At 43.8% G+C, this 17,633-nt stretch overlaps 1 protein-coding gene across 1 annotated transcript in view; it reads left to right on the forward strand.

Moving 5' to 3' along the window:
- SPON1 (spondin 1) overlaps positions 1-17,633 on the forward strand; it is a gene marked incomplete at its 3' end in the record, with an annotated part of 275,229 nt that overhangs the window by 6,814 nt on the left and 250,782 nt on the right. Inside the window, exon 2 of the mRNA XM_082627909.1 lies at positions 12,713-12,819. Within this exon, the coding sequence (XP_082484035.1) occupies positions 12,713-12,819 (107 nt within the window). The remainder of the gene's footprint in view (positions 1-12,712; positions 12,820-17,633) is intronic.

Here is a 17,633-nt window from a genome sequence, read left to right on the forward strand (position 1 = left end):
CTGTCTCACCCTCTTCCTCTGTCTCACCCGTCCTCAAGGAAGCAGCAAGGAAGGGAAGGAATGAAGGAAGAAGTGGATAAAGCAAGAAAATGCAAGAGAGGGAGAGGAGAAAGGAAAAAAGGGGGAAGAAGGAGGAGGAGAGAAAGGAGGGGAAGGAGAAGAAAGAAATTAAGAGAAGAGAAAAACACCTCACTGGGATATACATTGAGAATGAAAAAGAAAAAAATAATTTTACAGAGGAGTCCCATCTTTTTTTAGTTTTAAAGTCTTAATGAAGACTATCATTCTCATTCTCTTAGTGAATAGATAAGTTCCCCCAAATCAGATCCGATTGATCATGAATTGTTTTATTAAGATTAATTTAAAATAAGTGCTCTTAATCTGCTGTGGAATTTACTAAATTTGCTGAGATCAAAATTTTTTAAATTGAAGTATAGTTGATTTACAATGTTGTGTTAGTTTCAGGTATACAGCAAAGTGATTCAGTTAATACATATTAACTGAATATATATATATATATATATATATATATATATATATATATTCTTTTTCAAGAGAGGAGGCCCATATTACTTGAGGGTTGGAGTCAAGAGGCACTATGGAAAGCAAAAATCACATAAGTCAAAATTATTCCTTAAAAATCCTTCTCAATTTTACATAAACAATCACATGGATACTAGATTCAATCTAGCCTTATTTATGTGCCCCAGCATATATTTTTGTTAGTGGGGAATAGAAACAAGCTGACATTTCTCAATAAGTCCAGCACTTCTATTTTTCCCCCCAGCATTGGAAGAGACCAGTGTTTCCTCAATTGAATACTAGATAAAACCATTGGTTTGTTAGTCCTTAAACACTGACATGACAAGTACGAAATACTATCTGATGGACTGAGGGAACCCAGAGTCACAGCTCATGCTCACTCACACATGCTTGCATGTATTGAATACAGTGGCAAGTGGCCCAAATGATCTCAAGTGTTATTTCCTTTCTCTGTTTTTTCTCTGATGGTGTGCAGTTGTGTCTGGTTCCTGTCATATGCACCTCTCTGGAGCATCTACAGTGTCAGAGAGCTCACTACATCACGTAAAGCTTTCTGTGTGGCTAGCCAGCTCATTTTTACTAGGTGTCTTGGCTGGGCTGGAGTTGAGGCTAGGATAGGAAAGGTAAGGATTTAGGTAACACCACAATAAGACCTTTGTGAGCTCTACATAGACAAGGCTTCTAACTTTCACAGAATATTCAAAACTGCCATGAAAAGTTGAGGGACACTTTAAACAGGGGCCTGCTCACATCCACGGATTTGCTGAGGTCTAGGAGACCCATGGGAAATAACTTGAATCCTGTCTACAGTTGTGGTTCAGATATTTGCAAACACAGACTAGGTGAGAGGGGGAAGGACAGGGAAGGGCTGCGAGCACAAAATATTGTGTCGGGGGGATGGGAGTGTGGGGAGGTGGGCAGACTCAGACAGGCGGGAAGAACTGAATGGGGATTCTAGGTGCTACAGGAAGCTCTTCTGATGCTCTTCATCTTCCCCCCTTCCTCCTTTTCTTCTTCTCCTTCTTCATTTTCTTTTCCTCCTTTTCTTTCTTCTCCTTCTCCTCACAGCAGCAACGCTGACCTTTGAATTTTCTAAAGACACCAAGCTCATTCCCACCCCAGGGCCTTTGTATATGCTTTTCTCCATGCCTAGAATGCTCTCCCCCAGATCTTTGGCTCACTCTTTGTCTTTTGAGTCTCAGCTCGGATGTTATCTCTTTAAAGAGGTTTCTCTGACCACCAATTTATGTTTCTCATTACTTTTGCCTGGTTTTATTTTCTTCATACCCCTGAACCACTCTCTGAAATGATCTTTATCGTCTACCTCCTTGAGCTAGAATACAAGCTTTATGAGAGCAAGGACTTCACCTTTCTTATTTGCCGTTTTATCGCCAGCACCCAAAAGAGCGTGTGGCCATCACAGGCACTAAATCATTATTTATTGAAAAGTGAATGTATCATTTAAACCCCAAGAACCCCTCTAAAAGAGAGAAGTGAGATCTCCCTCTAAGGGAGATGAATGGAAGTAAGGGAAAGCATTTCTCCCTCTGCCAGAGGGAGGTGAGGCCAAGGAATGGGGACAGATGGCAAGGATCTCCATGTGGTGGCAGCAGAGAGAAAGGATGCTCACTCAGTGCCCTGGGGGCATTGGCTGGAGGCTGAGGGCAGGTAGATGGTCCGGGTCCAGGGTGAAGCCTGTTGGAAGTGAAGAGATCAGCAGTCATATGCATGGTGGGATCGCTGATGGTTCAGAGGTGAAGAGCACAAGGACAGCAGGCAAGAGAGCAAAGGGAAGGAGCTGCCAGCCTCGGACACTGACTCTGATTACATGGAGAATAGCGCAGAGGGGATTGTTGATCCATCAAACGTAGACACCAGTTATTAAAGTGACTTTCCCTGGAATCAGCTCTTTGTGGAGTCATTTGTGTGATTTCCAAACCTAGTTATGCGTCAGAATCACTTGGAAAGTTAAATATATATATATATATATATATATATATATATATATATATATATATATATATATGTATGTATGTATGTATGTATGTATGTATGTATGTATGTATCTTTACTGGCTCCACCCCAACAAAGGGCTGGATTCCAGGAATCTATATCCTTCTTTCTTTTTTTCTTTTTCTTTTTTTTTTAAAAAGCAAGATGGTGAGACACAAAGAGAAGGTGGCCACTTTTCTGTGAATATGCTTCCCCATCCCCATGTCTCCCAGCCTCACCCCCAGCCTCCTAGTCCCACATACTTTGTCACATCACTGCCCTATCCTGTTTCTGTCAACACAATGGCCAGTGGCATGTCCTCAGAACCAACACAGTGGTGACATTCCCCTGCCTTGGCCGAGGAGTGGTGGGGAGGGAGCTGTGAGCTTCCTCTAGGTGACAACGCTCGCAGGTCAGCAGAGCCTGAGCTAAGGTGACCTTGTTGTGCATCTCTGCTGCCAAAGACTGCCTCCCGTGTAACTTCCGCTCATCACTCCAGGTTCTGTCCTCTGGAGTCCAGCAGATAAGGTCTCCCCTTGGCCATGTGTCAGCCCTTGATGTGTTTGTGAAGAAACAGGTACTGTGACTTCTCTTCTGATTAAAATGCCCTGTTTCTTCAACCATTCTTTGTAGGACACTCTTCCTTATTCCCTTGCGCCTTGGACTCCAGATGTGCTCTGATCAGGGTGGAACATGGCGGAATGATTATCTCCCTTGTTCTGGACACCGTGTTTGTGTTAAGCTTGCCAGGTCTTGTGCTCGCTGTTTTGGCAGCTGTGTTGTACTCTGGAATCACACTGAGCTTGCAGCCAGCAAAAAATTCCTGTGATTTGGTGGGAAGGCTTGCCGCCCTCCTTTCCCTGTACTAGTGAAACTGGTCCTGGGACATAAGCTTTGACATGATTCCCCATTAGACTTAATCCAACATGTTTGGGTCCATCATGGTAGCTGTCAACCATTCATGAATCTGGATTCTGTCACTGAATGACCTATCCACATAATCTAATTTTGGATTATCCACAGTTTTGACAAGCAAGCCTTAGAAGGCTTTAGCTAAGAAGTTGGTAAGAATGATGAGCACGTCAGGGCTTAGGACAGAGCATTCTGACATCTTTCTCCAAAGCTGACATCTAATTAAAATAGTTTTGAAGTCAACTAATTTTCTGTTACCTCAGTGGCACTTAAATACTAACTGCCACCCTGCTGGTCAGCCACCTCAGTTTAGTCACAAGTACTGTTTCTTTAGCCTGCTAATGAATCTTACAGTCTAGGCAGAATTATTTTCTTTGTTCCAAAATTAGTCAGGAGTCTTTCCACTGCAAGTGACAGGAACAAAGTCTAACTGAAGCAAAAAATAGAATTATTGAACCCTATATTTGGAAAGCCCACGGGTGCATCTGGCCAGCTTCAGGTATAAATGATTCTAGGGACTTGAACAAAGTTCTCTCTCTCTCTCTCTCCCCCTCCCCCCCTTTTCTCTCTTCCTCTCCCTTTCTCCTTTCCTCTCCATCTTTTCCATTCACTCCTTTTACCTTCTCTCTCTCCTTCCATCCTTTACCTCTTGGCTGTGTTTTTATGTGTTGGCACAATTTTTCTTAATGCAGATAAACTTTCTCCCAGTGCCAGGGAAGATAGCTGTCAACAACGTTCAGTGAAAAGACTTTCAGTTCTGTAACTGAAAGAAAAGCCTTTCCCCCTTTACTTCCAAGCTGAAAAATCCCAGGGAAGGATTCTGATTGGCCCAGCTTGGGTGACATACCCAGGGGAATGGGATACATTACAATATGGAGATAGACTGCATCTGGGTCACAGTCACTTCTATGACTTGCTATTTCAGGAGGGAGAAGGGGGACTGTGATTGGCAGCCCCAGAGATCACATGGTCAGTGTAAGGGAAGGTGTGGTGGTCCTAGACAGCATGTGTCCCTTAGAACTTCCTACCCTCCCCCAGATACATTCTCTTGGCTGACATACCTCCAATTCCTCAGGAGTATTCTTCCCATCCATTCCTCTTCCCAGCCACATATTGGTTAGCTCAGGACCCATTCACCTGGCTCCCAGCTATTCCATGATGAGAGAGCACATGGGGGAAAGAATGAACTTCTATTGAATGGTTGCAATGTGCTTCATATACCTTATCTCATTTAGTCCTTATGACAAATGCATGAAATGATAATGATGATCCCTATTTTAGAGAGGAGACTCATTGATCTTTAAATATATTTTATTAATTTAGCCAAATTTATATATACTTACTATTACAAATATTAATTCATTACTTGTTATGATAACAATAGAAGTACTGTTACTGCCATTTTACAGGAGATTGTCAACTGAGATAATGAGAAGTTAATTAGTCAGGTAACACGTAGTAAAACAGAGAGGAATTTGAACGCAGGTCTGTTAGCTACATCCATTGTACATCTATAGCTACAACCCTTACAACTTTAAATATGCATGATCTTTAATCTGGAATGAGAGGTATTTCATCTCTTCTGGGGAATGCTGGGAGCCTTCACTGAGGAAGGTCATCCAAGCAAACAGCATAATCCAGCCTCACCACATGCACTTGCTCACCCTTGGACTTTTAGCCCTGCCTTCCTATCTGCCAGCCTGTCACCAGCATCTTCTCCTGCCTGCTCCTGGCTGGGTGGGCTGAATTGCCAATTTCTAAGTAAGGTATGCAAATGAGTTGCAGCTGCCCAGAGTTCCACAAGTTGAGCAGAGTTGGGAGGGGACCACCATGACTTATGTAATGCTCCAGCAGTCCTTATAACTAATCCCATGTTACAAGTTAAGGCAGAAACTCAAGTTCATTGTGGTTGATGTGTGGGGTGGGAAGACTGGGCATCTCAGTAACATATAGCAGGTGGATGGCAGGGGCTGGCCTTGTAATGGAACTGGGATCTGGTTCAGGACCTTCTCATTGAGGCTGGGGCTGGAGGGGTCTGAAACCCAGAGGTAGAGTGGGGAGGGTGATGGCCCTAGACAAGATCCAGTGATGGCAATAGGCATAGCAGAGGCACTGGAGTTTATGTTAGATGGTTGACAAACCAGCATTTGAAGGGCTCAGAAAGTTACTTGGGAAATAGATGGGACTCGTGTTTTCCTATAATAAGCAGGGGAGAACTCCACCTTTGGTGGAGATTGGAGGTCAGGCTCCTGTGTGAAACATCAGTCCTCATACAGACAGACCAGAGAGGCCCTTGCCACTGAGCTGGTTTTTAGGGAAAGGCTGTAATCCAATATTCACACAACTTCTAGCCTGATCTTCCTAAAACACAAATCTGAATACGACATTCCCCAACTCAAACCCTTCAGTGCCTCCTCATCACCTCCAGGGTGGTATCTGCACTTCTTAGCCAAAAGTCTTTAAAGCCCTGCTATCTCCCTGCTTCTCACCTTCCTCCCCTAGCCTCTTATACTTCTCTCCCAGCTTGCAACTAATGAAATACAGAATTACTTCTGGTTTCCAAGGCCAAGACTGGCCCACCATGCTTTTCCCTCTGCCTGAGATGGTATTGTTCCTCTTGTCCACTGGACAAACTCCTATACCTCATTCAATTTGCAGCTCAAATGCCACCTCCTCCTTGAAGTCTCCTTTAACTCCCCCAGTAGACTCAGATGTTCTCTCCTCTGGGACCCTAGAGCACTTCATTCATACCTCCATAACACCCGTTTTATGTTATAAAAATATCTGCCGATGTGTCCTTTTCTCCCAGCTGTTAGGCTGTGTGCTCCCAGAAGGCAGAGGCTGGGTCTTTTCTCTCTGTGTCTCCAGAGACGTAGTTCAAGACAGACTTGGTCTCTGCTCTCACAGAGCCTACAAGTGATTAGGGGAGACCAGCAATTAACAAATAATTCACAAATAAATATTTAATTAAGACTGGTGAGAGGTATTCAAGAAGAAGAAAGGCGTGTTGAAAAGCTATATCATGTGGGGGTGGGAGGGGCTGAGAGACCCTCACAGGGCTCACTGTCTATGGTATGAGCCACTGCAAGAATACTCAGTTCATTATAAGGACTTAACCAAATCTCCCCATAACCTGGCCCTGTGACCATCATCCCCAAAGACAGTGATCTCTGCTGCAGTCCCATCAGTGGTCCTACATTGGCACCTACTAGAGTTTTTCTCTGGAGGTTCAAACATTGTCCCCATGGGCCAGCTTTTTGAAACTCATTGTCTGTTAATGAGCTTGCTAAGCATCATGATCTTTAGCATCATCATCATCATCATTTTGATCACCGTCTTCATCCTCAACATCACCAGCACCACCATCATCATCCTTTACAATTTTGGATCCTTTATATGTGCCAGGCACTGTGGTAAATGTTTATTTAGTCATCTCTACATTCCTATAGAAAGGTAATATCGTGAACCTCATTTTTTAAAAAATGAGGAAACGGGGAGGTCAAATAACTCACCAGAGGTCACACAGTTAATAAGTGGTGGCTCTGGGATTCTAATCTGAAATCTTTGCTTTTAACAAGTTCCCTGTATGTGCTCACAGGATGGCTCCAAATGGACCTTTTTAAATTTTTATTTTAATCCTTCGTAAGCTTTTTTCTTGAATTTCCTGGGTCTCTTAATGGCCTCTTTTGGGAGGCACTTGGGAGGAGTCATTAGAGAGAAGATTCTACTATTTATTGCCAAGTAGTCATCTTCAGTCATTACTGGGACTCAGAACACGCTGCACATTTGTTCCTTTCAGGAGAGAGTCGTATAATGGGCTTCTCTAGAGAGATAGGGTCTCCTCTCTTCCTTCAAATTATACTGTGTAACACAGTCATCAGCACTGATAATGATGGCTTGAAACACCACACAAGTTCAGCCCCCAGAGCCTCCATCTTCTGCGTTGTATTTAATAAGGTCGAGTAGAACTTTAGTTTTCTAGAACTTACAGGAACGCATCATTCCAGGAAGCCGAGTTTATGGGTAGCCCTTTAGGTGCTCTGCACAGATATACAAAAAGATGCATACTTACCATTCGGAAACATTGTTTAATAATATTCTTATCAAAACAAAGCTTACGTACAGAAAAGTTCACAAATCATGCATCTTGGTGAATTATCACTTGTTGAATACACTCATGCAACTGGCACCCAGATCAAGAAATAGAACATGGCCCGAACTCCAGAAGCACCCCTGTTCCCTCCCAAATCAGCACTGCCTCCCCTTTCCCACACTTGTAAGCACTGACCTGACCTCTAGGATCATAGATTACTTTGCCTGGTTTTGAACTTTATATAAATGTCCTCATACTTTTTGTATTCTTTTGTGTCTGTCTTCTTTCACTCAAGATTATGTTTGTGAGATTTACCCATGTTGTTGTAAGTAGCAGTAATTTGTTCATTTTCATTACACTGAGGCATTCAATTCTGTGACTGGCCACAATTTATATATCCATGGCTGCTGATGGACATTTGAGTGTTTCCAGTTGGAAACAAATAATGTTACTATGAACATCTGATAGGTGTCATTTGATGCACATATGTCTGCATTTCGGTTGATTTAGGGGTGGCAGCACTGGGTCATAGGATATGTATAAGCTCAGCTTCAGTAAATGCTGCTAAAGAGTTTTCCAGGGAAAATTGCTCATATTCAGTTGATCAATAGTGTGTGAGAGTTAACTGGAGTTAACAACATTTGATAATGTGAACCCTTTTAAGGTTAGTCAATCTAGTGGAAATGCAGTAGTATTTTATTGTGGATTTAATTCTTATTTCCCTGTTGACAAATGAGGTTCAGTGCCTTTTCGTATCTTTATTGGCCATTTGGGCACCTTCTTCTGTGAAGTATTAGTTCATGTGATTTCCCTATTTTTTTTTACTTTGGGTTCTCTATCTTTTCCTTATTGGTCTTAGAGAGTTCTTTATATATTTTGGGTAAAAGTCAATTTATATATTTTGGATAAAAGTCCATTTCTGGTTAAATGGATTGCAAATACCTCCTTCCACACCATGGCTTACTTTTTCTTAGCAGTGTCTTTTGATAAGCAAAATTTTGATACCATTCCATTTACACATCTTCTTGTCAGTATTTTTTTTTTATGTCCTGTTTAAAAACTCTTTCCTACTCCAAGGTCATTCGTATTTTATCTTATGCTACTTTTCTAAAACCTTATTGTTTTACTTTTCACATTTAGCTCTACAATCCAGGAGGAATTTATTTTGTGAAAGATGTGAGGCAAAGACCAAGATTCACCTTTTTTACACGGTTTTCCTAGTTGTCATTGAAAATATCTTCTTTCCCCCACTGCTCTGCAGTATATCCTTAATGATAAATCAAGTTCACATATATTTGTGGAACTTTATCTGGACCTCAAACTATTCAGGCCTATTTTTCTTTCCTTGTTATGGTACACTGGCTTAATTTCTATAGCTGCATAGGTCTCGATATCTGGGAATAGAAGCCATCCAACCTTGCCCTTCTTTTTCCAGATTGCCTTAGGTATTCTTGGCCCTTTGCATTTTCACATAAATTTTAGAATCGGCTTGTCAATATCACAGAAATCATGCTGTGAATTTAATGTAAGTTGCACTAAATCTATAAATCAGTTTGAGAAGAATTGACATCTTTGCAACCCTGAGTCTAACAGTCCATGAACACGATTCAGTAAATGTAATTACATATCAACTCTGTGCTAATCACTGTGCTGAGCTAAGATGTGGTTCTTGCCTTTGAAGGACTCGCAAATAGGTAAACAAAAACTTACACACAAAATATTTAATGTGATCATCTCATCACTGATAATAATAAGAGCTAATATTTAATAAGTGCCTATTATCTGCCAACCATGATTTTAAGGACTTTAGTGCATTAATTATTTATGTCTTACACTGATACTTTGAGGTAAATGCTGTTATTAGGCCCATTGTATAGGTATTTTTAATCTTAACAAAGTCCAGGGAAAAAAAGCACCCAGGTCTTGATGGGGAAGTCAGAGGAAACATCACAGAAAAGGTGAAAATTTAGCTGATTTCTAAAGTAGTTTGCTAGGAATGGAGGAGGTAGAACATTCCAAGCGTATGAATAGCATATGGAAAGAAATAATACTCTAGAGTGAAATGATACGGCTTTTCAGGAAACTGCCAGTGAGCGAGTCCCAGGACTGAAATGCAGTGTGGCAGGGAATGGAAATGTGGCTGATGAAGCTCTCCAGAAAGGCAGAGTCTGTGGGCCTATCAGTCTATGGGGTTTGAGCTGTAGCCTGAAGGCAGTGATTGTGCAGCAGAAATTGACTGTCTGACTTACGCTGGGTTCCCCAGAAGCAGATATTATTCATTTCCTAGGGCTCCCATGTATAGAACCACAAACCGGTGGCTTAAAACAACAGAAATGTATTTGCTCACAGTTCTAGAGGCTAAAAATCTGAAATCAAAATGTCATCAGAGTTGGTTCCTTCTGGAGGCTCCTAGGGAGTTTCCTCCATGCCTCTCCCAGCCTCTGGTGACAATCCTTGCTGTTCATTGGCCTGCAGATGCTTCACTCCAATCTCTGCCTCTGTCATCACCTGGCATTCTTCCCTGTGTGTCTCCATGTCTCTTCTTCTAAGGACACTGGCCATCTTGGACTTAGGATTACCTTAACCCAATATGATCTCATCTTAGCTAATTACATCTGCAAAGACCCTATTTCCAAATAAGGTCACATTTCCAGGAACCTGGGGTTAGGATTTTAACATATATTTTGGGAGGACACAATTTAACCCCATAACAAACCCTCAGGTGAGGATTTGGGTGCCATTGACTTATTAAGGAAGTGCTCCCAGGGGAGGCCAATAAGGGATTGGGGAACTGGGATGAGGAGGAAGAAGCCTTGCCAGCCCATGACCCCAGTGAGCTCTGATTCTGCAGGGCCATTTCGAGGTGTCAGGTACCCCTCAGAATTGTCATCACCTGATGCAAGGTAGCTGGGCCTTTCATATTAGGCAGAGCAGACTCCAGTGACCAGGGCCGAGTTGCAGGTGCTGGCCTCTGGAAGCAAAGGCACATCAGCACCAGGGTCACATTACAATGGTACAGAGGAATTTGAGGTGATCTGGCCAGAGCACCTTTACTGTCTGCTTCTTGTTCTCTGCTCCCCTTCCTCCAGAATTGTGTAGAATAGCCTTGAAAGCCCTCCCACCCCACCCTAGGTAACCTCAGACGGCTGTGGGGCTGTCTGTCTATCCCTCAGAGATCTCAGTTCTTTCTCCTGACATCATAAGCATCATTTTCTGCCTGCCACTGCTGTGCAACCACCTTTCTTACTCTTCTTTACTTCTTTGTGTGCTTTTTTCTCATCCTTTCTTCCTTACTTTCCATCTGACCTTTTATAGACATCAGTAGCCACCAATCAGAATGCACCTTCACTTTTGTGGGATGAACTGACCAACCACAGCATGAGACGTGCAGTCTTTGTGTCTCCAAGTGCTTCTCTGAGATGTCATTGCGTTGGTGGCTCACGGACCATTGCTGAACTTTCCTAGATGGTGGTTTTAATTTTTGGACTTTTGGAATGTTTCCTTTTCAGGACTGAAACTAGAAGACTAAATGCCCCTCCTCAACAGGGGGTTGCTTATCAGAATCACATAAATACTATAGGTTCAATGAATTGATTTTTAAATTTTGAAAACTTAGTCAACACTTACGGAATACACACACTATAGATATTCCTATTTATCCTCAGTATGTAGAGCAATGAGTAGAGTGTTAAACTGGGGAGGGGGCCAGACCCAAAGCCCACCTCTGGGTGGTCTTACTACCTTCAGCGTGTCTGTTGACATTTCTGTGTCTTTGTGTCCTATCTGTGAAATTAGAGGGCTTGGAATGGAGGATTCTTAGGATAGCACTAATAGTCTATAATTTTATGTTTAAAGAATCTTAGCATTTTAATGTAGGCAGTAATTTAGACCTCAATTTACATCAATTTCAAGAAGCTTGAATGGAGCATCTCTTAGATGCCAGGCTCTGTGCTAGGTGATACGGATACAAAGCAAATGAAAACCCAGTTCCTCTCCAGCATTAACTCACAGTCCAGTGGAGAAGGGTGGTAAAAATAGAATTGCAATCCAGTGCAAAAATTGCAATAAAGGATTTCCATCTCGGGAGATTGTAGATACAAAGGGAGGGGCAAACATCATTGCTAAGATCCCTGAGCTAGGTTTCAATGAATACCTAGTTCTCTGGGTCAATGTGGGAAGGAAGAGTTTAAAGTAGGTTCATAATTCCAACTGCTGTAACAAACAATCCCCCACAATATAAGTTTATTTCCAGTTTATGCCAAGTATAATGTGGATGTTTCTGGTCCATGAGTGATTATCTGTGTGGTTATTCAGAAACCCAGGTTCCTTACATCTTGTGGCTCTACCATCCTTCTCCTGGGGCATCAGAGTCCTCTGCTGGATCTCCTGCATTCAGCAGGCAGAGATGGGAGAGGAAGAATGGAGAATCATGTAGAAAGTCTGGATGGGCCAGGCAGGAAGTGGCATGCATCATGTCTGTTCACACTTTCTACTAGTAGGACTGGGGCACCAGCAGACCAAACTGCAAGGGAGGCTGGGAATGTGTTCTAGCTGAGTACCCACAAGAAATAGGAAATGTGTTTTGCCACATCCTACAGGAGTTTGTGCTGCAAGCAGCTGGATCTCTCCTGGGCTGATCTATGGAAGTGTAACATTAGATAACTGTCAAGACTAGAGTTGCTGACCAGGGACTATTTTTGTCAAATTGTGGTTACTGAGAGAGAGCTCACCTCAACCTTGGTTGATTCAAGAATTCCTAAGTGAGGGCTTCCCTGGTGGCACAGTGGTTGAGAGTCTGCCTGCCGATGCAGGGGACACGGGTTTGTGCCCCGGTCTGGGAAGATCCCACATGCCGCGGAGCGGCTGGGCCCGTGAGCCATGGCCGCTGGGCCTGCGTGTCCGGAGCCTGTGCTCCGCAATGGGAGAGGCCACAGCAAAAAGAATTCCCAAGTGAGATTGTAGTTCAGACGTTTAGCAGGTTCTGAAATGTGAGAGGGGGCTAGGTGGAGGGAGTGAAATTTCACTACTCTACAGAATAAGACTTTCCCACTGACAGCTGCCCCTGCTACCCACAGGTCTGGGATGTTAATGGGGAACTCAATGTTTATCCGTTTGACGAATGGAAGGCAGCTGATTCTTATGCTTATCATCTGCTTTCTTCTGTCTCTGCAGTGACACTTTCAGCTGCGCCTCCCTCTTACTTCAGAGGATTCACATTGATCGCCCTCAAAGAGAACAGAGAGGGTGATAAGGAGGAAGACCATGCCGGGACCTTCCAGGTAAGACCCCTTCTGGGCTTTTCCAGGGACCCCTGTCGCTCTAGTAGGTAGATGCCAAGTGAAAGGTGGGCCGGATCGAGGAGGCTGAGGGTAAGGAATGGGGCAGGTATCTGAGGGGGCTTCTCATGCAATATCCTTGACCATTGGCGGGGTGGACCAGGTCCATGGAAAGACCTATAAGGGAGTAGGCAGCAAATGCCTCGCGTCTACCTTAAGGCCTTGGGGCTCGGCCACCAGGCAGGGCTCTTCTGGGGCTCACAGTACCTTGGGCAGCAGACAGTCCAGTGTGGTGGGAGCTCCCAGAACCCTGCCGAGGCACGGATGTTTTTCCTGTGCAGCCATTTCTCAATTGACTGGCAATTTTCAAGTGTAAACGGAACAAGAGCTTAGGCTGGCCAGACTGGAGGGAGTTCAAAGCACAGGAGAAGGACTATTAAGGGAACGAAGAGATTGATTTATGAGGGAAGATTAAAAGAACTAAACATGCTTTGCTTGGCTAAATGAACGGGGCCGAGTTGAAGAGGTGGTAATGGTCTTTAACTGTCAGTCCTTGCAGAGCAGCCTCTTCCAGGGGAGGCCTCGTTTGACTTTGTACAAAAGGGCACAGCAAGACGAAAGTGGGTCAGGAGAAGAAAGGGAATCTCAAAGACAAGGACCCTGCCAGTGAGTCATATTTCACCGTGGAATATTCTTCCAGGGGAAGTGGCAGGAACATCACCCCCTCTCAGAGGTTTAGAAAGAGGCCAGCAAGTTGTCAGAACATGTCCCAAAATGACTGGGGCGATCCTAGGAGGAGGCGCGGCCAAATCTGCTGTAACCATTTCTCATCTCAAATTTCCATTGTTCTGGAATCCATTTTTATCTGGCATTTGCAAACTCAGAAGAAAAAAAGAAACTCAGGAAGAATACTTACACCCATGGCTGGCTGCTGGGGATTCTGGTACAATTTGTGGGTTCCACAGAGCACCCAAGATATCTTCCCCATCCAAAGATATCTTTAACCCCTTGTGGGCAGGTTGTAATTTTGAATCATGTGATTTAAAAAAAAATGTCCAGGGCTTCCCTGGTGGCGCAGTGGTTGAGAGTCCACCTGCCAATGCAGGGGACATGGGTTTGTGCCCCGGTCCGGGAAGATCCCACATGCCACGGTTTGGCTAGGCCCGTGAGCCATGGCTGCTGAGCCTGTGCGTCTGGAGCCTGTGCTCCGCAACGGGAGAGGCCACAACAGTGAGAGGCCCGCGTACCACAAAAAATAAAACAAATAAATTAAAAAAATGTCCAGCGTTTAAGATTCTGGACTTCTGGCCTAGTGGAACTGTTAATTCCATGCTCATTGTAATGTCCTTCTATGGACCTAGATGTCAGGAACTTCCTTGGCGTGTATCTGAAGGAGTTACCCAGATACAACCAATATTTGTTGGGTACTTACCATATGCCAGGCACTTGGTTAAGTGCTTTACCTTATCTTGGTTTATCTTAATTTAATTAGTTTACCTTATCTTAGTTTGATTCTCACAGCAACCAAGTAGATAGGAACTATTATCCCTATTTTATAGATCAGGAAATTGAAGCTAGAGAGATTAAATCACTTACCTAAAGTGATTTAATAGTAAATAGTAAGGTGTTCTCTCTCAGGTGCCTGATTCCAGTGACTAAATGTCTTCCCCATAGTACAGAACAAGCTCCTGGCCAGGTGTGTTTGGACAGTGCATCAGCAAGATTGTCATTATAGGGAAAGGAAGATTCATGCATACATTCAGCCCATAAAGCACTAAAATATATTCCTCTTGTTCTTGTTGTTCTAATTTACCTGGAGGTGTGAATGATTTATAAGGTTGGGGCAGCTGAGAGATCTGGGTACCTGAGTGTCAGGAGGGATAAAGTTCTAAGAAGGGAAAAGTGGGGGGTGGGAGATGGGAAATGTGATCTTAATATTCACCCAAACAAAATTTATCTGCTTTAAAATGATGCTTAGATGTATATACGCAGAAGAGTTGAAAGGAGGGACTTGAACAGATAGTGTACAGCCGTGTTCATAGCAGCATTATTTACAAGAGCTGAAAGGCAGAAACAACCCAAATGTCTACTGATGGATGAATGGATAAACAAAATGTGATGTATACATGCAGTGGAATATTATTCACCTTTAAGAAGGAAGGAAATTCTGACACATGTTATCACATGGGTGACCCTTGAAGACATTATGCTAAGTGAAATAAGTAAGCACAAAATGACAAATATTGTCTGATGTCACTTATATGAGCTATGCCGTCAAATTCATAGAGACAGAAAGTACAGGGGATGTGGAGCAGGGGGAAATAGGGAATTATTGAACAGATGCGGAGTTTCAGTTTGGGAAGATGAAAAAAGTTCTGGAGATAGGCGGTGGTGATGCCTGTTCAACATATGAATGTACTTAATGCCATGAACTGTACACTTAAAAATGGTTAAAATGGTAAATTTTATGTATATTCTGATAAACACACACACACAAAATGATGCCTGAGTTAGGCCAGTGGGGACATGGCTTCTTTCTTTGATGCCGTTTTAATTCAGTAAACTGATAGTCCTCTCCAGCTTGCTGTTGTCTCTGCTTGGCTAAATCTTGGTCCTTGCAACCAGTTGGTGAATACAGGGCCCTGCTCACAGTGGGCAGTAGGTAAATGTTTGTTGAATGAATAAATGAACAAATTATTCTTTCTACTAGTGCCCATAACTCAGTTCTATTTGGGATTGTTCCAGAACTCCTATCTCGTTATGCATCCATCCTTCCTTCTTCTCTTAGAGCTTCTGACATCCTTTCTTGTTACATCACAGTGGTTCTCAGAGTGTGGTCTCTGGACCAGCAGCATCAGCACCATCTGGGAACTTGTTTTTTTTTTGCGGTACGCGGGCCTCCCAACGCCGTGGCCTCTCCCGTTGCGGAGCACAGGCTCTGGTCGCGCAGGCTCAGCGGCCATGGCTCACAGGCCCAGCCACTCCGCGGCATGTGGGATCTTCCCAGACGGGGCACAAACCCGTGTCCCCTGCATCGGCAGGTGGACTCTCAACCACTGCGCCACCAGGGAAGCCCTGGGAACTTGTTTGAAACAGAAAATCTCAAGCCTCACCCAGACCTTCTGAATCAGAAGCTTTGAGGGTGGGGGTCCCACAACCTGTGTTTCAGCAAGCCCTCAGGGTAAATCCAATGCCCACTCGAGTTAGAGAACCAGTGTTGACATGAGACGTGGATCCAGCCCATCCAACATGAACTTCTCCACCATCACATCAACATATCTGTTGTTTAAGCCCTAGAGGGCTCAAAGTGGGAAACATACATGAAAAATGCCTAGCATACAATAATAATGCTTATATGCCAGATACTGTTCTAAGTGGTTTACATTTTTTAACTGATTTAATCCTCAGAGTAACACCATGAGATAAGCATTATTGTTCTGTTTTTCACAGATGAGGAAATTGTGGCACAGAGCAATTCAGTAACTTTCTTAAGACCATTCAGCTCTAAGCAATAAAGCTGGGATTCAAACGTGGGCAGTCTGGCTCCAGATCCCTGCTCCCAACCATGTATACTGCCTCTCAATATGTACATGCTAAGTGAAAAAATGAGTGTGTATTATGACTTTTTTATGGTAGTAGTCTCTAGGTCAAGAGCTTTATATTCGTTATCCTACTTAGTTCTCATAGCAACCCTGGGAAGTCAGGATTGTTACACCCATTTTCCAGATGATGAAACTGAGTCTCCAAGGGGCTAAGTAAATTGCCCAGAGTAATCCAACATCCATGGAGGTGGAGTGTGGGGGAATGGGAGGGAAGGGACTCTGTGCCAGTGATTTTCTCACACTCATCTCCCCACCCCTGCCCTGCCCTGTGCATTAAATGCACACTTCACTTGGGTGCCCAGTATCTCCAAAGTCTGAGAAAAACAGACATAGTCCTGCCCTCAAGGAGCTTACAGCATCCTCCTTGTAACTGTGCCTTATATCAACAGGGATGGCAAAAAGTCAGCAAGTCATCAGTTGGAACATGAGCAGATGATCAGAAGCTACAAATACTGATGAAATTTTAAAAATATATGCATGGTGGGCCTCCCTGGTGGCGCAGGGCCTCCCTGGTGGCGCAGTGGTTGAGAGTCCGCCTGCCGATGCAGGGGATACGGGTTCGTGCCCCGGTCTGGGAGGATCCCATATGCCGCGGAGCGGCTGGGCCCGTGAGCCATGGCCGCTGGGCCTGCGCATCCGGAGCCTGTGCTCCGCAACGGGAGAGGCCACAACAGTGAGAGGCCCGCATACCGCAAAAAAAAAAAAAAAAAAAAAAAAATATATATATATATATGCATGGCAATTAACAAATATTTAGATATACTTCTTTGTTAACACCCTCACTCCAAATATGACAGCCTTGAGGACTTGACATCAACAACAAAATTCTAATACCCTTTAAATCTGGTGGAAGATTACATTCTTAATTCTAAAAGTAACTCTGAGAGTGGGTGATTTTGCTTCTAAATGAGAGCCCTTACTCAGAGAGCACAGACTCACCAGGTACAAAAGAAACTTTAAAGCAAACTTTAATGCCCCTTTAGACTCAGTGGGAAGGGACTGGGGCTGCTTGGGACTGGGAGGGTAAGGGTTACAGCTCTCACCACCCCGGCAGAGGCCCAGGAGAAAGGGGTGGGGCTGCCTTCTCTGCTTCCAGCTGCGGGTCCAGCGTGGCAGCTTTGGCACAGACTAGGGTATCTGTCCCCAGCTGCCAGAAGGGAGAGACACGGAAGTCTGATGAGCTAGCAGGGTGTACTCATGGTTAATTGAAAGTGA

The sequence above is a fragment of the Mesoplodon mirus genome (genome assembly GCF_964341445.2).
Source record: "Mesoplodon mirus genome assembly, chromosome: 7".
NCBI classification, from domain to species: Eukaryota; Metazoa; Chordata; class Mammalia; order Artiodactyla; family Ziphiidae; genus Mesoplodon; species Mesoplodon mirus.